Below are 21,109 nucleotides of genomic sequence, written 5' to 3' on the forward strand. Positions count from 1 at the left end.
AGGCTGCAGTCAGGAGATGTTACACACCTCGGAAAGGAAACGTGTGATCGTTGTGGACGCAGTGGACGCTGCCACAGGAGGTTGTTTCATCCTCCTTTTTGTTGAAGTTGCAGTCTGAAGCCACCACTGTCACCTCTGCTGTTACAGGAGCTCGCCACACAAAGGCCAAGTGTCAAAAACAACAATGCAAACTTCAAACAATTTGGGATGCAGCTGAAGATTAGTTTACCTCATTGGTTTATTTGCCCTTTTTTCCTTAAAATGATATTTGTTTATTCAGTTAAAACGTCATAATGTATTGAAAGAAAGCTCGTGAAAATGTCCCACAAGCTAAGGTGACATCTACAAAATGCTTGATTTCATGAATGTAATACTGTGAGGTCTTGACCTTAGTATTTAAAGTGCCTTGAGATAATGTCATGATTTTGTGCGATACAAATGAAATTGAATTGAATTTGTTTCAGATTTCATTGAGTGTAACATTTCAGAAGAAAAACAGCAGCAGATATTTGGCAGTTTTTATTGAGAAGTTACCAAATATTTAATGAATTATCAAAAAACTTGGCAATTAAATTTCTTTTAATTGTCTTATCAATGCATATCTAAAAATAATATATATTTTTTTAATCTGTGGATGCATCAATTAATATCATGCTGCTTATTTGGGTTTCATCATGACAAAATAAGTCTTGGCCATATTGTCTTAATTTATTTATCCGTCCTTTTGCTTTCGTATTTTGCCCAAAAGGACCATAAAATGTATTCAATTACATCATTTATGATGTTTAATGGCTCTTGAATGTTTCAAAACGTCTTGGTGAACCCTTCAAGCCAAAAACAGGCACTGCATAAATCACACCCCTGCTTTTGTTTTAAGCCTAAAAACGTGCAATAATTATAAGAAGCCGTGTAAAAGAAATGAAGACATGTGTCTGTAACAAAGTGCCAATTATAGATGAGCCAGACCCAGCCACAAACACGGCTCTAACACAGAGAGTCTGCTGTCTCTCAGTGAATGACTAAAGTTAATTGCCCCTAATTAGGAAGCTTGATTAGGGTTCAGCTTCTGATTTAAGAGGAAACCAGCAGTGATGAGCCCCGTCTGAATTTCACTATAGAACTTCATTTCAATATGAGTTGGTTCTTTAATTGTTCCTCTTGAAAGACCTGATGCATAAATACAACCCATTTGTCACAGCTAAGATGGAGCCTCGCTTCATATATAATGTCATTATATACGTCTTTTACTGATGTTAGCTGTGGAAGCATTGTTTGGAAGCTCAGAACATCAGCCTCTGAAAATCCCATGTGAGAGGACACCGATGATGTGTGTGCTTTTATAATATGTTTATAGACAGTGGACGTTGATCCGCCCCTCATGACAGTGACACATGGTTTTAATTCGCAAAACTGTGACAAGATTTGAAAAATGCTTTTAATTTCCGATCACAAAGCTGCTGCACGGCTCCGTTAGTTCTCCCGTTTAAACTCCAAACCTTGAGCCAGAAGCACATCATCAGACAAAACTTTCCATTTAGCCTGTATAAACACTGCATAAAGTATTCACGTCGGATCATTTCGGAGTTGCCTGTTACGGAGCTATAATTAGATTGCCTGTGCTTGAAAGGCTTGCAGGGTGTTGATCATTGTTATTTCATGAGGCATGCGGTGCTATGCATCTCAGACCAACCAGTTTCCACTTCCAGACAAGCAAGGCCCTCGAGATATTCATAAATATGAAAAGAATAACTTCATAATGGCAATAAATCATTTGAGGCATGTTTTTTTGTTACACTTATAGTAAGAAGAATTTTATTTTTGTGCAGCTGCAGCGTGTTCGTTTCCTAAAGCAGATACAGTATTCATGACTCAACATAATGTTTCTGAAGGTGTTGGTCCACCACAAGCTGCCAGATCGGCTTCAGTGCACACTGACATTGATTTGACATGTGGTTGGACTCTTCCAACGAGATACTCCTTCATTCTATGTTTTGATCATGACCCCTATAGATGGATCATTGTCATCATGCACCTCTGAGCAAAAGTTGTGTGACAGCGCCCCCTGGCTGTGTTATTTTTAAATGTATTGAAATGGGTTCAAATGCTGCATGTTAGCAGCAGTTGTTTTTCAGATTTTTAATGATTGCACCGACATCGACCAGCGAGGGGAAATTAAGCAAATCTTTCACTTCTAACTACATCACCAGCTGTTTTTTTTATAATAAAAGTAATCCTTGGAAAAGCTTATAATCTGATTCTGGGAACCAGTGAATATAAGATTCAAATAAAACGTTCAATATTGAACTCATTCAGTCCAGGAGTAAATAATCTTACAACAATACAATTGCTACTTTTGGAGGCTTTATTAGCATCTGTGCCCGATCATTTTGATGTGGCAGGAAAGAATAAAAAACTCTTTAACTGTGTTGTGACCTGGAAACATCAAGCTTTACTGGTTGGACATTTAGATCAGTGGACATCAAGAGCTCTTAAAGCTTCAGACCTGCCTGGTTCAGAGTGTCAGAGAAGGACACGCGCTCATTCATGGGAGGAAGCTAAAGGGACAGACAAAAACATGTGACAAAACACGGACCCAAGCATCCCCACAGGTTGTGATTACAGTTTATGAAAAAGAACCCAACACTTGGATAAGATGCAAGTTTTAAAAAACAATTATTTATAATATGATACAAGGATATTTTGTGCAAGAGGGTGTTTGGGGCTATGAAAACCTGTACATTATGAACAAAGCACTTAAAACTCATTTAGCAACCTGACTGCAGGCCATGGCCACTGAGCCGGGACTGTGTCGAACAGCTAACTACCGAGATACTGTTTTATACAAATGTTTTCCACCTGTATACAATGGCTGTATATGATTAGATTACATATTTATATAAAGTGCAAAAGAAACGAGCACTTGCAGTGAAGGCCTGAAGTGCTGAGTGTAAACCCACCACCACATGCTCGATGCCTTCACATCACATGGCCGGGTGGCTGAGCAAAAGAAAACCCATCTACAGACTTGGCAGGACAGTATCGCAAACTGTTGGCCATATAGTTCAGCTGCAGAATATAGACTGTAATACAAAATGTATGAAAGGGTTACCAATCTGTGCAATAGATTGAATCTTACAAATATAATCCATATGAACAGTTGTGAAAAGTTACCTAAAATTCCCCTTTTTTAATTATTATAAATAGACACTTGTTGTTTTCCTGCTCCTTCTACATTGAAGCATAGCACCACATGATGTCATCTTTATTTTCAACCTTGAATATGAAATAACCTGAAATTCGCCCGAGGATTCATTCTTCCTTATTTCAGGGGAATAAGACATCTTGGACGTTAAAGATATAAGAAAATATACGCACTGTTAGTGACTAGATTACATGCTTTGTTTATAGTTCATAATCTGGTTTGACTCTATAAATGTTTCAAGGTTAAAAGAAAAGGGAAGTGAAGTCAGCATCACAGTTGAGTATCAAGAATACAGGAGAGCAAAGAGGCATCAAGCGGTCCATCAGACTCTGTCCAGCACCTCTCCACGCCAAAAAAACACCAGCAGCCAGGGATTCTGGGGGATTAACTAGGTCTGCTGGGAACCCTGTTAAAAGACGTGAACATCATAGTGTCAGGAAATGTCGGAGTACAATCTGTGTGTTGTTACTACAGGTCATGGTTGTGTGACTTTGGTTCTTACTGAGTTGGTTCTTTTGCGTTTCCAGCAGTCTGGATTGAGTCTCTTCTGCTCCTCAGCCAGAGCTTTGGCCTCCATCGTGTACATCCTCCTCTCCTCAGTCTTCATCTTCTTCCACTTGTCTCCCAGGATGACACTAATGGCTCTGGGGTGAAAAGTAAGAGATGGACGATGAAGGATTTACCTTTTCATTCGTTTGCCTCAACAGGATCTGTCCTACTTCCTTTTACTTGATCATTTTCTATTCCTGTTTCATTGTAAATCTCTATACAATGAAAATATGTTTAACACATCTCAGACCAACGTTACTAAGATAACTTGGAACACACAGAGTGTAAATGGTCAAAAAAGAAAACACAATGCTGGCTCATGATACTACTAAACTGAAATGAAAATAACACTTAATAACATATTCGCTAGATGTGGAAAGGCAGGACTTCTCTTTTTTCTCTACATAAAAAACTACAAGTTGTAAATCTAAATTATCAATAATAAGTTGGATACAACAATTATAACAGAGTGAGAGTTGCATCACAGAGCGGCAGAGCCCTATCACAAGTTGAGAGCAGAGTTGACCAAAAGCGGAGGATTTGATGAAAACAAAGGTGTCCACTTATTATAGTATTACTTTGGATATAAACCCAAAACCAAAAGGGCAATTACATTACGTAAAATGAGCCAATATGCAAACTACAATCTGCTGAAGTGGTAGAAACACTAGAGGCAACACTTAATCTCCACATTGTCAAGTGTAAGTGAAGTAAGCACTCTGAGGAGATTGAAGCGACACGTCTTCTCTGGTAAAATGTCCTTTGTATTGAGTAACACTGATGTTGTCGTGAGTTCTTTACCCAGAGGGAACATTTCCACACTGTGGCGTCTCTACTGTAAAGGTCATACTACACTCCAGCTCTACAAATTATACTACTTTCTCATTCACTTCAATTAGGACCCATGTGATGGACAGAGTCAAGCGCTGTTACAATCTCCAGCTGGGCTCCACTAAACTTACAGGTCAGAGGTGGCCTTTGGTCAAAGAAACATGCTCTGTGCCTTCATACTGGATATTACAACGTTACACGGCCACACCACAAACTGTAGCAGTGCTCTCATAGTCTGTTTAGAATTTGTGATCGCTCTGTTCAATGTTCAGCTGTTTTGGAACCATGATATCACGTCCTGTTTCGAAAGAAACGTCCTGGCACTGAAAAAAGGAAATGTCATTACATTTCTGATGTTGGTAAGAAATAAACGTGGATCAGAGCATCAGGATGTAAGAGCGATGCTACAGTGTGTGGTCTGGTGGGTCACTTCTCCATTTAGAAACAAAGTTCAGCAGTGAAGCTGAAAACTTCCAGTCAGTCTGCTGGAGCGAAACACGTGCTTCAATTCATCCATGAGTCAGGCTTCAATAGAAGTGGACAGGAGATGGAGGACATATTCATATACTGGAAATGTAATATGACCATACCTTAATGCCTTGACCCCACTAATGTGTGTATTTTGCAAAACAAATATTTCCCTCTGCATCTGGGCCTCTCGTCCTCACGATTTCCAAAGTGTAGATTTTAAACCTGGTTTCTGTAAACTCTTTCTCTTTCTAGACTTTTCCACCCCGTACTGGGCCGGCGTGCTCGCTTGAGCGTTCGTAGGTCGTTTTTGTCTTCTTAACTGGACAGAGATAATTTGTAAAACAAAGGTCGTGTGACACTTTGATAGAAACACTAACCCAAATTAGTTCTAATTTCATACTTATGATAGATGTGAGTGTCCTTTGTTTACCTGTTGTCCTTCCCAGGATACATCTGTGTGTACTCCACTCTGTACTTCTTGGCAAAGAGCATGAAGGCATTCATTGGCCGCTTGCATTTTGTGGGCGTGGCAGCGATGGCGGTCCCTGAGGTGTGGCTCCGGTTTGATTTGCTACTTGAGGATTGCGGGGAGCTGGAGCGCTCGAGCTTGTCACAGTCTGGACTCACAGCGCCTCCACTGGACAGGGAGGTCCTGCGCTGACGAGCCATGCTGCTGAGGACATACACTGCTGAGGAATCTAGTGGGGTGAAGTCGTAACTGCAGGATAAGGAAGGAAAACAGAGACATTTGTAAATATTATGAGTCTCTAATCTCACACGTTTTTTAGCATTTAGCTTTTTGTAGTGTGTACATCTGCTGTTTGTTCCCATAAGTATCAAAAAATGTTCATTAGTCTTTCTTTAAAAAATGTTTCAAATAAAGTCTTAAATCGTCATGTAAACCATTGTAGATGTGTTATATAGTCAAATATTTATAAGCCAAATATTTACCTTCCCCAAGGAGGTTCTGCTTTTATTTGGTGTCTGTCTGTTTACAGACACCAGGATTACTCAAAAACTACTGAACCGATTTTAACGAAAGTTGGTATAAGGGTGAGGAATGAACCAAGGAAAAACACATCAACTTCTAGAACGGATTCGATTAGAGGGGCAGATGCAGGATTTTTGTTTTCATTTTCTCAGAGTGCCCTTCTAGTTTGTTTTAGGAGTCGTTGAAATCCCACGATCCAGGCGTAAAACAAATGGAGATCATGCAGTTACTTTTTTAACTTTAAAAATAAAAAGTCTAATGTGTGTGCATGCGTGTGTGTTTCTGTCTGGCAAAAACTAATCCATTGGGGATGGCTTATCTAATTGGGGACAGATGCTCTGTCTCCAATCAGGAAAAATCAGATTGTTTTTGAGTCAGTGGTTGAGGTTAAGTAAGTAGTGGCTATATTTAGGGTTCAGGGAAGTACCCAGGAAATACATGCAAGTCTGTGTAAAGTCCCCAAAAGTGTGTTTATATGTGTGCGTCAGACAGAACTCAATACAAGTATAAAACAGTTCTTCAAACAGGTGAATACAAAACCCTGTTTGCTCTTCTGGTGGATAACTCGTCCCCACAACTCTGTTACTTACACAAGGGAAGAACCGATTATTTAGAAGTGTGTACCTTCTGAAAGTGTCAAAAACGACTGAGTCATCACAGTTAATGGCATCTGGGTGGTTTGGTGGCAGGCACAAGTCACCGAGCTGCATCTCATAGCAAGGGATCCCATGGTGCACCACAGTTAGGCTTGGATAAAAGGAAGACCAACCTAAATACAAAGATGGAAAATTAAAGATAACCTTAATCTAAAAGCTTTCTATATATAGCTTAACAGGAAATATGAAGTTATTTTACCTTTATTTCTGACAAAAAATGGGTGATCTAGTCGGCATTCCGCTGTTAAAAAGCTCTCATCAGGTGAGCCGGGGTCAAAGGTCAGTTTAAGAGCCGCCTGGCCAAAAGATACTGTCTCCTCGTGGCTCACCAGCTTCAGTCCCCCTGAACCATATCTCTGTGAAGGAAGCAAAAGGCCAATCAGACAAGGATTTACCCACACGCAAGTTAAACTATAAATGAACCCAACACTCAAGAAATTCTGAAGTAACTTAAATTTGGTGCCTGATTAACTGAAAGGTTAAGAAATTTACTAGAATGAAAAATCACATCACCACTGAAAATCACCAAGAACGTGTTTTATGACTCATTCAGCCTGTCTGTCACCTTGTGGCCATTACAAGCCATAATAATGTAAAGTTCACAGACAAACTGAGTCGATTAACAATGCAGAAATAATGAACATAAGGTCTACACACCTGGAGGAGTTTTCCACAGCATTACAAATTGTTATGAAATATTTTCAAGACATACAGAAGTTATTTATCTTTGTCTAACCTTGAGAGATGAGGAGGATGGCATCATGGTTTCATCCTCTGAGTCATCATCTGAATCCCTGAGTTCATCGGCTTCCTGCCACTCTACATTAGGGCCGCGATGGAAGCGCAGGCGAGTTCCTGAATAATAACATGATGAAAGAGCAGATGTGTGTTGGTATTGATAAGAGGATGTTGGGAAATGAGTGCAATGCTGCTGTTCAGACACCAGAGGTCGTTAAAGTCATGTTTATCCTTGTTCAGATACTTGTAAAAGGGAGGATTCATTCAAAAAAGTGAAACAAAAAATTCACCTCCACCGCTCCTTGTCATCAGCGTTTTAAGGCCAGAGCAGATACAGGAATAATCTGTACTTTTTTATACCATTACTCCATTACTGATAAACATGAATGAAAAACTTGACTTTAGACAAAAATAAAATTGTGTGTTTTTTCTCCTGATCATGTTTATAAAAACTTAAAAATGGCAGAGGCATACATTTAGAGATTCATGAAAACATCAATGAATGACTTTACTGTCCTCTCATGGGCGGGTACATGTCTTCACTAGACTGGATTGTGCCTTTAAGCTATAACGGCATACTTTTCAAGAACATGTTTTTGTCTTTTCAAGAAAGGTTGACAGTCACTTCAGCTGGTGTGAATGTACTGTAGTAGAAGCATATGCTGTGAGTGTGTACCTTTCAGGAAGCAATACCAGGCTGTAGAGGGCCAGGAGTGAGACCAGGCCATGTCTTCATCATCAGAGAAGGACGAGGACATTGAGAAAACACCCGACTCTGATTCACTACTAGCCTGTCATAGATGATAGAAAACATCTTGCAATGACACGAGTAAAATAAAGAATTTCAGTTTGAATGTCATGCAGAATTTAATGTTTATGGATAATTATGATTTTTAGGAATAGGTGATTTTTTTAGAGTTTCAGAAGCTGGAAGAGAAAGGTTACCCTGACACGCCTGCGCTCCCTGAGGTGGCCTCTGGACGGGTTGGGTGCGCTGCTGGCTAATGGTGGCCGTGCATAGGAATGTAAACTATTACTGCTGCCAAAGATGTGGACTGGAGATGATCTGTAAAAATTGAATAAATAAATATATATAATTAGTTAGTTATAGTGTCATACACCAGACATATACTTACAAGATAACCAAAAATACTGTTGCAGGGGGGATACATTTGTAAGACATGAGCATACATTTCTAACATTACATAGAAACAAAGAAATTGATCATAAGTGAACATATTAATGATACTGCGTATAACATATTTGTAGCTGAACGTAATCCTGAAAAATACTTGGTTATTGTAATTTGATTTTAGATTTTAGATTTCAGTTATGTGGCTAATCCTGCTTTCTGGAATATCCCCCAGGTATACTAGTGGGCACTTGTTATTCTGTGCGATGACAACGTCTCTTTGTGTTTATGTCACATGTAGACAACCGTTAGACATAACTGATCTTCATACTGCCACATATTTGTACAAACCTCTTATGTAGGGCATCCTTCAGCAAAGGGCTCTGAGGACTGGTGGCAATGTTGGCCAGTTCAGTGAGCCAGTTGGTGCTGGGGGAGCAGCTGAGCTCCTGGTGAGACACTCCTGCTCTGACCTGAAATAACCCAGGAGCCCTCCGGTCCTCCTCCACCTCCTGCAGCTCTGGCATGTCATCTAAAAAGAGGTCAACAGTAATATTCATAATAAACATGGGGGGGGGGGGGGGGGGGGGGGGGGGAGACTAAAATATAGAATGTGACTTGTTGCTGCTGCAGCGTTTTACCGTAATCCATGTGGCACCCAGGTGAGGAAGGCAGGTCTTCGTTACACTTGAGTGGATCAAAAGACTCGTCCATTCCCACAATGTCCTTTCGTTTCCTCTTTTCTCTTTGCCTATTTTTTAAAAAAACTTGGGCACGGGTCCGTTTACTAAGCATCCATCATCTTGTTCTGCCACGTCGGCTGGTTTTAGACAAAACAGAAAGACAAAATTAGAGCTTTCACAGACAAAGTGTTGGACGGCGTACTAAAGCCATTTAAAAGGAAATATAGGTAATATTAGGAGAATACACTTGCAAATTTACGAGAATTAGGTGATAGTTTTGGGTTTTGTGTCATTATAGAGGGGAAATATCAGATCAGCCTTTTGCCTGTTTTAAAATGAGACACGTGGAGAGCCTTGTTCAGTTATACTTTACTGTATGTTTCACAAATAAGAAAATATGTAATCTATCATCACATCAGAACCAAATCATCATAGGTATCAGGACCTTGAAAAGATTGTGTCTATTTCAAAGAAAGAAACACAGACTCGGAGGAAGTTGCCTCTTTACTGGAGGACAACGTCACAATGTTAGCAAACTATTCTCGAGAAAAAAAAAAGATATGGCCCGAATACATACAAAGTGACACTGCAGCACAGTTTTTTTTTTTACAAATTGTAATTGCATACATAACTAAGCGTTAATATGTAGATTTTTTTTTTTTTGGTAGTAAAATTGAGGTTTCATTGAGACACGAGGAAACGATCCATGGAATGAAAACACTAACACAATAAACATTAACTGTCAAAGATATGTGACGACTCCCAGTTAAATAATAACGGGTCCGATCGCTACAATGGAGTCCATGTATTGTATGGACATGATGAGAAAGACGGGCGGTCTGTGGGGACTCCTTTGTCTGTGAATCCACACAGTGCAGCGCTGTGGGCTGGTCACGTGACCCCCCTGCGTGGAGGCCTTGTTTATAAACTTGAGGGGATGTCGCGCATGCGCAGCAGAGCTCATTCATTCATGGCTGCGTAGCAAAAGTGCTGAATTTAAGGAATTCGCCCTGAAAAGTGTCGAGTGTTCGTTCAGAAACAGCGAGGGGAGAAAACTACGAAGGGACATCAACGACGGAAGGAGACAATTTGTGTGTTTATATGGAAATTACCTCATGTTTGAAGACATGCAAAGTGAAATAAACAGTGTAAAGTATAAAATAAGCGGTGGGCCTTGCGCTATATTGTCTTTTAAGAGAAGAACTAATGTTTATCAGCGATCTGACAAGCGAACCACAGTCGCTGCGGGGACGGACAAACCCGTCGCTTCTAATTCGTAAAGGCGGATTCACTTGAAAGGCGTCGTGTGTAAAATGTGCTAAAAGCATAATGGTGGTTTAAAGTGCGTGGTAGTTTAAAGTCGGGGCCTGCTGTTTCCCCCCCCTGTCCTCCTCCACAGCAGCAGAGTCCTCGGCTCAGACCCACAGGCCGTGGCTCTAACACTGTAAACAAAAGAATGTCAACAAGTTGAGGCATGACGCAACCTCCGAGCTCCGTTCGGAAATGAATGACACCGAAGCCTCCCTGAGCTTTTCTTCATCGACACGACCACACGGATCCCAGTGGCTCTGCCGCGCTGGGCTCGCTGGTTCCAGTCCACAGAACTGCTGTCGGGTGGGTTTGCTATCACCAAAACAACAAGCGTCACAGCGAGAGAGAGAGAGAGAGAGAGAGAAAAAAAACCCAGTGTCGAGCCCAACCTGTGATTCTACGTGGAATAAAAGGCGTGACAGCCCGGTTAAAATACAGCGCTAGGCTCGGGGAGACGTGGATGACACGATGCTAACGTTAAAAGCGACTTTCGACGGATTATTTCTTGGGGAAAAAGTCAAGAAGTTCCCACTTACCAGACCTGTCGCCATCAAAAAACTCTCTGGCATTCAGTCGATGGGTGGGAATGAATGTCTCCAGAGGACGAATACTATTGGTGGGCAAGAACGTCAATACAGAACATTCTGGTATTCTATTGGTTGACGCTGTTGAGAAAAACACAGAAGGCGGCGCCACGTTTGTTGCTCATCACGTCATTGGATGAAAGTGCGTGCCTGTTATTGCCCAGTAACAGCTGATTGGCAATAACAGGAACAATACATGTTATTTTTCGTCTGCAATGTTGCAACTAAAGCAAAAAGAACTTGGACAAATGTCTCTCTAGATTCTAATGCTTGTTTTCTGTTGTGATTCAATCGCTTCAGCTGTCGAAGTACAAGATCTAGTGCGTGGACAAAAGAATGGCGATGAATGAAAAATGAATGAATGGTGAAGAAGTGAGTGAATGGACATCTGTGAACTGGTGGTATTTCCTTTGTTATATTTCCTATTTTACGTCCTGCCGGGATGAAATTAAAAGCTGCATGGCCCAAAACCTCTCTGCACATGAATGATTGGAATTCAGACGTGATTATAATTACACCCCCTGGCCGCAGTACTAGCAGTATTAACAATCTCTCCTCTAGTCTGAGTGCCCTATTAACCAATGTCTGTAAAGAGGCCTGTAACCCAGGAGTTATTTATGATTCTGAGCTGTGATTTGATGCTCAAGTGGCCAAGTGGTGCAATCCTGCTTTGCCCAACAGCTTAACTAAAATGAGATCATCCCTTTCTTTTACAGACTTGTCATCCAGACTTGATTACTGCAAGAGAAACCTACAAAGATTACAACTTGTGCAAAACACGTTTTAGAATTGATTGTAAGATTTTACAGCTTGTCTTTAAAGCACTGAACGGTCAGGCTAATGCCTATACCTGCGATCTGACCTGAGATCTGACCCTGAGATCCTCCAGTAGGGCCCTATACTAACCTTATGTTCATCCTACCTGGTTTATCTGCGATGAAGATGTTGTAGTTATCTTTCATAAAATGAAGCAGAATTTGCTTTATTACTGTTCATATGCATTGCTTATATATACGTTGGAATGATGTACTATTGCATGTTGGCTATTTCAGAGGTCTGTTAAGCAAGTGGCACAATTTTCAGACCCCAGTTAGCAACTTTTCAAAATAAAATCTCTGTAATTCTGCTCGATATAAAGCGTTACAGCTTTTGCGATGAAGACAACTTTCTAAAGAGGAAGTGAATGTTGCTGCCATGATGGCGATCAGCATCCATGAATGTCTGTGTCAGTCTGATGTGGTGAAATTAATAATGATAGAATTATCAGAATAATCTGGTGGTGATTTTGACCTGCATTTTGACAGCTGTTTTGATCTGATTCAACTCGGTCCACAGATTGACATTTAGCACATTGCCCCGCCCCCACTGACTGCTACAGAGCGCTGGCCAACTGCTTATTCAATTTTTATCAATATTGAACGTATCATGTGTCACAATCTCCACTGCACTTCCTTGGGCCCTTAACAATATCAACCACATCTTCATCCCCCACTCTATCCTCTTTCAACCCCGTCTCCCAATCAAGTTCTTACCCTCGTAACCCCCGCCCACCCAACCACCTGCTCCCTTGACCCCATCCCTTCTCACATTCTCCAATCTATTGCTCCTGACCTTCCTCTTTTTCTCACCCATCTAATTAGCAATTCCTGGTCAACTGGCTGATTCCCTAACTCTCTTAAAGAGGCAAGAGTGAACCCGCTACTCATAGTATTAGGCTGAAAAGATGAAAGTTTCTCAAGATATGTGAGCCGCAGACAGACAGACATTTGTGCAATTAGTAGGCAAATTATTAATATTGTAACACTAATATGACACGAAAACTATATAAAAATGTCCTTTATTGTCATGAAAAGTGAAACATACAGTACTTTCATCCAGTATTATGGGTTCTGCCCTCAGAAATGACCAGTAGCCTACAACCTGCACAAAGGGGGGAAATCAATTTATAATGTTTAAATGTTAAAGCAGCTTCAAACAGTTGAAGCTGCAGGAAAGCACAGACAAAATACAGACTAATTATTCATTTTAGAAGAAGAGAGAGGGAGAGTCAGAGCGACTTAGATTCCTGTTGAAAGGGAACATCAGAATATGTGTTTCCATAAAGAAGAAGCTGTTGGCAGAGGTAGACAGCAATAATGAATGTCATAATTATAAATATATGTTTCACCGACACAAAAACAGACTTAAATTTGACATTAAAACACAGGAAAATCAATTGTCTCAAGACATTGCCCATAATGGCTGCAGTCTAGTGGGGTAACTTATCAAATTAAAGGTGGGTCTGTACATCAACAGTAAATACTCAGTTTCAAATTGTATAGCAATGTGTTGTATATTCTTACAAAACTATCAGCTATCTCTCTGACGATTCTTTTTGTTTTTTTGTTTATTTTCAAAAGGCTAACAGCCACAAACACTGTCCAACAATGATGTACATCTTATGAACACGTATTGAAGGGATTAAAATCTCATGATAAACAAAATGTGTTTTGTAAAAGTACTGCCAAGTCTACATTCTCTTGTGATCAAATATGTGAAAGATGCTATTTAAACACAGGATCAAATCCACTCCCTTTATAAATTGTTTATCCGTTCTCGTGTTGCGTTGCCTCGTGCTGTGAGTGTTCGTTCTCTTGCCAAAAAAAGAGAATATGACGTGTTTTACTCACAATTATCCAGTAAGAAATTTGCTTTGGCATCTGGTTTTAACAAACAATATAAAAAAATTTACAAACAATATAATACTGTGGGTGTAACGATAACACTGTGGGATATAAGGTGAGAGTTAACAAAAGTGTTCGGAATACAAATGAATAATGCATCTGACACTGACGAGTAAAATGTACACGTACGTCTTTTAGGTGAGTGAGTCGTGACAAATCGAAATTTAAAGAAGCTGTAAGCAACTCTGCTTTGGCTCACTTGTAGTCGTAACACTCTGTGGCAAACTCTGCTGAAATGAACCTCGTCTCATCTGGGAATCTGAAGCTGTTTGTTCTATTTATCTCATACACAAATAGCATCATGGGTATTCGCATTTCTTGTAAGAAAAGCCGTTTAAGTGACTACGGGGGGGAGAACCTCCATATAAGCCTTCTGTTTTTTCATCCACTGATTCATGGTCCATTGGAGCCATCTTATGCACTGTGTTGCTCAATCTCAGGGCTACTTCCAAACAGGGTGACCAGCTGCTCCTCATAGTTAGCAATGTTTCTCTTCATGATGTCCATGCACGGGCCCAGCAATCTCTCAAAGGCTTTGACATCCATGACTGAAAAACAAAACAAGACATAGCTCAAAGAGAGTTACATCAAATCTTAGGTGGTACAGTGGAACATTTGCGTGCTGGATTCAATATATAAATGATCATAAAGTACCCAAGCATTTCACGCTCCCCACAGCATACGCCGATGCAGCTCTGGGCTTGTTTGTGACAAGTGCCAACTCCCCAAAATACTGGCCCCTTGAACATGTGGCAATGTCCATCTCCTCTTCCTCCTGGTCTTTTTTCGTCTGGTAGGGGAAAAAAAGACACAATAACATACTAGAAAACACCACAGTTTTTTTTTGCACCAAAAAATGAAAGGGAGACTGTGCAAACATACCCTGCTTCTTTTCATGGTGATTCTAACTTGGCCAGACTCGACAATGTAGAAGGAAACCGCTAAATCCCCCTGTAACACAAGGCATTAATGTAATGTTAAATGAGTGGCTATGGGTTTTATAAATGCTCCATTAGAATATAAAATCAAAAGGGAGAGAGACTCTTCACCTGTGCAATAATCTGCTGTGAATCATTGAACACCTTGGTGGACAGAACATCTACAACCTTCATTCTCTCCGAGAGCTGTGAACGGGACACACATTTGGTTATCAGTGGATTCACTGTAAATGCATTAAGCAGTTTCCTTACAGAAAGCAAATCTTCTAACCTCTAATGATGTGAGCAGTGGTAGCGTTTCGATGAACGCCTCATACAGCTTTCTCTTCTTGGCGTTATTCTTCACTATGATCCTCCTGAATGTCAGACGATCCTGCAACAGAAATTTAAAGACGATTTGAAGACAATGTAAAAAGGAATATATTTTACTTTATTTAATCCTGTGGTACTAGGTTAATGATATGTTATGTACATATGTTTGACTTGATGGATGGATGGACATATGTAAAAAATCTTGTTTTCCAATCAAAAGCTCATTTTTGATAACTCCTCTTGAACTACTGAACATAACAGAATAATACAAAAAAATACACCTAATGGAATGGAAAAACAATCCAGAAGCTCTATTAAGTCAGGCACCATCATCTTTTTCAATATTGCACTTGTTTTCCTTGACTTTCTAAAATTAAGGATGACTGAGCAATGATTCTCTGGAAGCCTTTCACCATATAACTGAAATAAATCCACATTTTGCAGTAGGGGTCACTGTAAAGATGTTAAATAAGCAGAGAATCTCCTGCAAACAAGACACCACTCTGGACATTTCAACCATGTGTCATTCTGACTGTTTCAATATTAAATATTCAGAACTCTTCAGGTTTTAAGTAACTTCTGCGAGATTATTTAGCAATTTAGACACAAGTTATAACCAGCAACACAGCAGAGGTTCTAGCTGACATTACAAAAACAATCCCATCCAAACAAGCCAACACAGCTCTAACCTTGTGGTAAAGTAGTCAGAGTCAGTCCTATCTGAGCAGGCTGCCCCTAAATTACAGAGCATTTTAAATCAGACTACCATAGTGATAGTACTATTCGTTCAGAAGCTCCTCAGCAGTGCCATCCCTCATCAACCTGAGGGGAGTGTTAGTTTAACAGGGCTGGATTCTTGTAAACACACACAGTACAAGTTACCATGCAGGGGATTCAGCTGCAACCTGCCCAGTCTGCACAGACACGACATTACAAAGAGGTTAGTCACATTTTAAAAGGACACAACCTTCACTGAGTCATTAATAAACAAGCTGGGATTCAGTAGCAACTGAATATTCAAAACAACTGTCCTGGCCACAGTTCTTACAGTAGTTTGAATTTGTTCAAGGAAAAAGCTTTTGAATAGAGGTTTCACCCCAAACATCATCATCAAGCTTCATGATGGTGCTGGCAGCTCCACTTCTTTACATATTGGTAATTTCTAACAACTTAAATCATCAACCTAAATTCATCAGAGGTGTATGCTCACTAAAAAAGACACTTACAGATTCTTCATCTGAAAGCTGAGCTCTCTAATTGCACCACAACATGATTTTAAAAGGTCTGTAGTTATATACAGGGGACTTCAGTGGGTTTTATTCAGTATGTAGTAGTATGTGTCACTAAGATGATATGATCTCACTCATGATGCCAGGTACCAACGCTGCTAAAGACGACCTGGGTGTTTACTGTAAATCCTGATGACAGCACAGCATGTAACAAAAAGCTGAGCACGGAGCAAACTGTGCTCCTGTGTGAGGATTTAACTCACTAGGCACCAAAGGGCTCCAGGCGAGACAGCGACTATGGTGGCTGCCCTGGGGGTGTTGTACATCAGTGCTAGTTCTCCAAAGCTGCCTCTGTTGTCATAGCAGCCGACCAGCTTATCCATACCATCAACCTTCACGAATATGTTAAACTTCCCACTGAAAGAAAATACAAAAGCAACATAATAAATCAAGTCCAGTCAGCAAGAAACATTGATTTTACAGAATATTTTAACAATATATTCATTTTCAAAACTATGTTTCTCACAACCAATGATCTGATTCAAGAGAAAGGGCTTTCCGGTCAAAATGTACCTTTCAAGAACATAAAAGTTGTCCCCGTCATCATGTTGATCAATAATGTGCTCCTCTTCTGTGCAGAACTTCTCAAACATGGCATCCAGCACCTGAGACATCTGTTCCTGTGTGGTGGTTACAGAGCAACAGAGTTGAACAAAATCACAATGAAACAATCGCACGGAATGAACTCAGCATGCTGTTTTAGCTACTTAAAAATGATTTCAAAAATCATGCATGGTGCACTGAGCTGTGGCAAAAAGCTGCTGGCCTCAGGGCACGCTCTCCTTTGTGTCATTTAAGAGACGGCAGAGGACCAACTGGAGCACATGAAATAATCCACTCACTTCATCCAAATTCTTGAACAGAAGAATGTCCCTACATGCGTCCTGTAGTCTCTGTCTCTGCTCATCGGTTTTTGGGTGGGTGACCTGCACAACAAAACACACACCTGTGTTGTTGGCCTGAGGGAACTTATACAGAATAATTATTCAAATCCAGAGCTACAAATCAGGATCCTGCCACATTCAAGAGAAAATTGACAGTAAAAAGTTGTGAGGTGGAACGCAGCCTACCCATGGCTCTTTATCCTCATCATCATCATCATCAGGATTGAATGCTTCAGCACACACTGCATGACATAAACAAATGAGTGTTCAGTTAGACAATACATGTTTAACCAACTTATACTTCTCAGAAGTGTCAGACCCTGAATATGTAAGACATTATTTAATCATTGCACATATTTAAACTCCTGTTGGTCTTATTTATTATATTTCAGACAATAATGTCTTTGATTTTGTTGTTAACTTGCTGATCTTGTATGGTAAATCACATATGGAGGATAACCAAACTTATCCCCAACTTCACTGGCTTTTTGCACGGGTTTAAAAATCATTACGAGACGCTTAGATTTATTGATAAGAAAAAAAATAACATGACTGTAAGAATATTTAATAATCTCTTTATGGAGGAATAATGTGAGATTTATATTTCCTTTTCTTTTTATCTATTTTTGTTTTGATTTGTCTTCTGTCCTCTATTGTCGTTGTCTATGTAATACTATGTTTTTTTTAATTTATTTAAATTCAATTTTGCATCTACCTATCTGTAAAGAGAACATGTCTGCTGTTTTGTAAAAAAAAAAAAAAATACTACCACACTTTAGATCGAACCAGTACTTAAAATGTCTGTGCCCTCTTATACATTAGTCTTATTGTTACTGATCAATATCTATTTTTATTGTCATTATTTTATCAGTTATTATCAGTGTAATTGTTTCAATGTGTGTGATTTGAAACCTTTATTGACCGGTAGTTGCAGTAGCCTGTTGCTCATATTGCAATTTCAATGCCTGTCAAAGGTCTGTGAGGTCTTTGCTATTGTAATAAACTTTACACTGACCATCTTTGGGTAAATAAGACAGTGTGTATGGGCACTGCAGTAGCAAGGTGTTTATCACATAACCGTGATGGTCACAGTTGGACTCATAGCCAGGCAAACCTTGCTGCATGGAATACCCTGCTCTGTCTAACACCAACATTTCAACCATTCTTTCTCTGGCCAATTTTTTTTGGCCAGAGTCTGCTGGCTATTTGTCTTTTGCAGAGGATATTAATTTCCCATCTGAAATGACAAAAGGTAAGAAATAATCATGATTCAAGTGCAACTGAATATTTTCACCTCCTTATCCTTTCTAACGTGCAACCATCAATTCATCTTCCCACTTTTTATTTAGTGAAATGCAACATAACATGTTACCCTTGATTAGACACTTTACTACAATGTGTGAGGAGACAGAATTAACCAAAAGGGGGCCAACATCGCATATAATATAATATACAATGTGGCAGAATAAGGTAAATACAAAATAAATAAAAGGAATGCAAATGTATTATATTTGTGTGTGTAAGTCAGAGCTTTCTTTTGTGTGTGAGTGTGTGTCTGAGACAACCATGAGCCCTAATTCAACAAAGTTGTTTTTATGCTACAACCTTACTATAACCATGACGAAGAGATTATTAGAAGTCGTACATTTCCGTATCTCCCCGTCGTTTTCACGCAGTGATATTATAAACAAGAATTGATACAAAGCGGTTTTACAAACTCTAATTAATCAACACTGTTAGAATAAACCAAAGACAGTGAGACAAGACAGATGGAAAAATACTTCAGTCCAGCTCATACTGGATCAAATCTGACGCAGCCTTCATGCTCATGTGTCAAACAAGTTTTATACAGTACGTTTCCAACACTCACACAGTCCAGAGTTCTCCTCTTGACAGAGAAGGCTTTTAACTGGCTGCTCAGACAGGAAGCAAATGACAACTCACCTGATGCTCTTCTGATGAACCGGTTTATGACTGGGGCTGCAAAAGCATAGAAATATACAGTTAAATTTCACCATTAAGTTACTGTTTCTTCCAGTAACTTAATTATTACTGGTAATTATCAGTTTATTGCTGCATCTACAGGGGCACATGTGCAGCAGAGAGTGCCAAGCCCTTAAGGATCCATCTTCATTTGGGTAAACCCAGAATAAGGATGGTTGCTTTGAAGCTTGCCTGCCACTTTGAATCTAATTTGAATTAGAATAACACATTTAGATGTAAAACAAGTCCAAACCTATGAAATATACATAAGACAGGAGGTGTCATTCATTAATGGTGTGCCAGCCAGCGTTGTCCGGGAACACTCATTGAAAATATCATCATGACAAGACACTGGAGTTTTGATTGGTACACAACTGTGACTCCAAAAATACTAAAATATATAATTTGATGAGAGAATAAAGACGCCTTATGTAATCATTGTAGCCAGCCTTGAGGACCCCACCGCTCATTGGGATGCTGTGTCAGAGCTCTGGGTTGCTATGCTACTTGCTGCACCTTCACTGGCTATTGTGATGAAAATGAGCAGTTTATGAAAACATCACATCACATAACATCATGACATCCCATTAGAGGTTTAGGTCCATGTCTTTGTCTGCGATTTGTCTTATTTTGGGATGTATAATCGGGGTATAGGCCCATCCGGCCTGCAACTGAAAAATAACAAATGGTGCAAGGTGTTACTTTAAATAGGGAAGAAATCTCCGGTTGCCTTTGATCTTGCAGCTATTTTAAAGGCTGTCCCTCTTTTAAAAACGTGTCTGCACAGATGGAGGGCAAGACATGTTCACTCGGCATCATTCAGCCTCTGTGACCATATATGGAAAATGACAGCGCCGTGGTGGTGGTGGATGCAAGGTGGAGAAGAGCTGGAGCATCACTGCGCTCAATGTGTCCCACATCATCCCCAGCGATACATGCTCACAATACGAATCAAAGCAAGATCATCCACCTTCCCATTCGCCATCTTCTCGAAATCTAGTCTCCTACCTATGAATTCCTCGTCATCGTCGTCCTCCTCCTCCTCCTCCTCTCCGTTCTCCGAGTCGATCTGCATGGCTTCGTCAATGAAGTTGACCGCTTTCCCAGGTCTCGGGGCCGAATTCTGGTCATTGCCACACGAGGCCTCTTTGGTCTCCCGGTCCTTCAGCTGGGTGAAGTACTGCAGCGCGAACTCGAGCAAATCCCTGGGCTGGCTCCTCAACACTTCCACGGTAAAGCTCTGTAGCAGCTCCGTCAGTCCTTCAGGAATTTCTATACTCATTCCTGTTCTCAGTCTATGGATGTGGACTAAACCGGTTTGCTGCGATCTCCGTTTGTGAGTTAAATCAAAGGCACACAAGCATGCACGCAAAGATCGGATGAAAAAAAAATCAAAGCCAGCGGATCGTAGCAGACGGGTGTAGTCAGACCACCCAGTCAGTCAGCAGCAGGCCATCAGCATCAGCGGCGGATCCTCGCTTTTTCCTTCAATGAAAATGGCTGTGGGTTTTTGGTCCAAGCATCATCTTCTGCTGCTGCTGCTTCTGGCTACAGGAAACCCACGCATGTGACCCAGGAAACCATGGCAACCACCTATCCAGGGATTGCGTATGAGCAGCAGCGGAATCGGCAGCCAGTCGCAAAATACAAATGAGAGAAACCCTCGGCTTTCATCAGTCACACACCGATTTTCACTAAGAGAGATGAGACCGAGAGGACAGAGCGGGTGTCCATATTATGTGAGTTGCATATGTCTTGTTTTGGGGCCATGATAATGTTTATTCGCACAGGCAGAAAATGTCTTACATATGTCCTAAAAAATCTACTTAAGA

The 21,109-nt window shown here is 40.3% G+C and overlaps 2 protein-coding genes across 2 annotated transcripts; both read right to left on the reverse strand.

The window, feature by feature from the left end:
• Positions 1–2,341: 2,341 nt before the first annotated feature.
• hbp1 (HMG-box transcription factor 1) lies at positions 2,342–11,195 on the reverse strand. The gene is made up of 11 exons (XM_034589198.1): positions 11,101–11,195; positions 9,212–9,390; positions 8,922–9,102; positions 8,384–8,504; positions 8,115–8,229; positions 7,437–7,555; positions 6,900–7,056; positions 6,669–6,813; positions 5,484–5,771; positions 3,705–3,846; positions 2,342–3,608 (listed from the first exon to the last, which is right to left on the reverse strand). Exons 2-11 carry the CDS (start codon positions 9,363–9,365, stop codon positions 3,591–3,593), a joined length of 1,440 nt encoding a protein of 479 aa, XP_034445089.1. The 5' UTR covers positions 9,366–9,390; positions 11,101–11,195; the 3' UTR covers positions 2,342–3,590.
• A 1,774-nt stretch (positions 11,196–12,969) lies between these two features.
• Positions 12,970–20,894, reverse strand: LOC117763790 (cAMP-dependent protein kinase type II-beta regulatory subunit). The gene is made up of 11 exons (XM_034589200.1): positions 20,286–20,894; positions 19,239–19,274; positions 17,481–17,536; positions 17,253–17,336; positions 16,924–17,030; positions 16,614–16,767; positions 15,081–15,182; positions 14,921–14,995; positions 14,754–14,822; positions 14,526–14,661; positions 12,970–14,419 (listed from the first exon to the last, which is right to left on the reverse strand). Exons 1-11 carry the CDS (start codon positions 20,557–20,559, stop codon positions 14,286–14,288), a joined length of 1,227 nt encoding a protein of 408 aa, XP_034445091.1. The 5' UTR covers positions 20,560–20,894; the 3' UTR covers positions 12,970–14,285.
• Between the last annotated feature and the right edge of the window lie 215 nt (positions 20,895–21,109).

Source organism: Hippoglossus hippoglossus, chromosome 6, assembly GCF_009819705.1.
Source record: "Hippoglossus hippoglossus isolate fHipHip1 chromosome 6, fHipHip1.pri, whole genome shotgun sequence".
Taxonomy (NCBI): Eukaryota; Metazoa; Chordata; class Actinopteri; order Pleuronectiformes; family Pleuronectidae; genus Hippoglossus; species Hippoglossus hippoglossus.

Coding starts and splice junctions, on each gene's coding strand:
- LOC117763790 (XM_034589200.1), bottom strand. CDS start 20,559: ATGAGTATAGAAATTCCTGAAGGACTGACGGAGCTGCTACAGAGCTTT. Junction 17,337..17,480: donor ATGAGGATAAAGAGCCATGG/GTAGGCTGCGTT, acceptor TTTGTTGTGCAG/GTCACCCACCCAAAAACCGA. Junction 14,420..14,525: donor GGGGAGCGTGAAATGCTTGG/GTACTTTATGAT, acceptor TTTGTTTTTCAG/TCATGGATGTCAAAGCCTTT.
- hbp1 (XM_034589198.1), bottom strand. CDS start 9,365: ATGCTTAGTAAACGGACCCGTGCCCAAGTTTTTTTAAAAAATAGGCAA. Junction 9,103..9,211: donor TGGGTGCCACATGGATTACG/GTAAAACGCTGC, acceptor ACCTCTTTTTAG/ATGACATGCCAGAGCTGCAG. Junction 8,505..8,921: donor AAGGATGCCCTACATAAGAG/GTTTGTACAAAT, acceptor CAATTTTTACAG/ATCATCTCCAGTCCACATCT.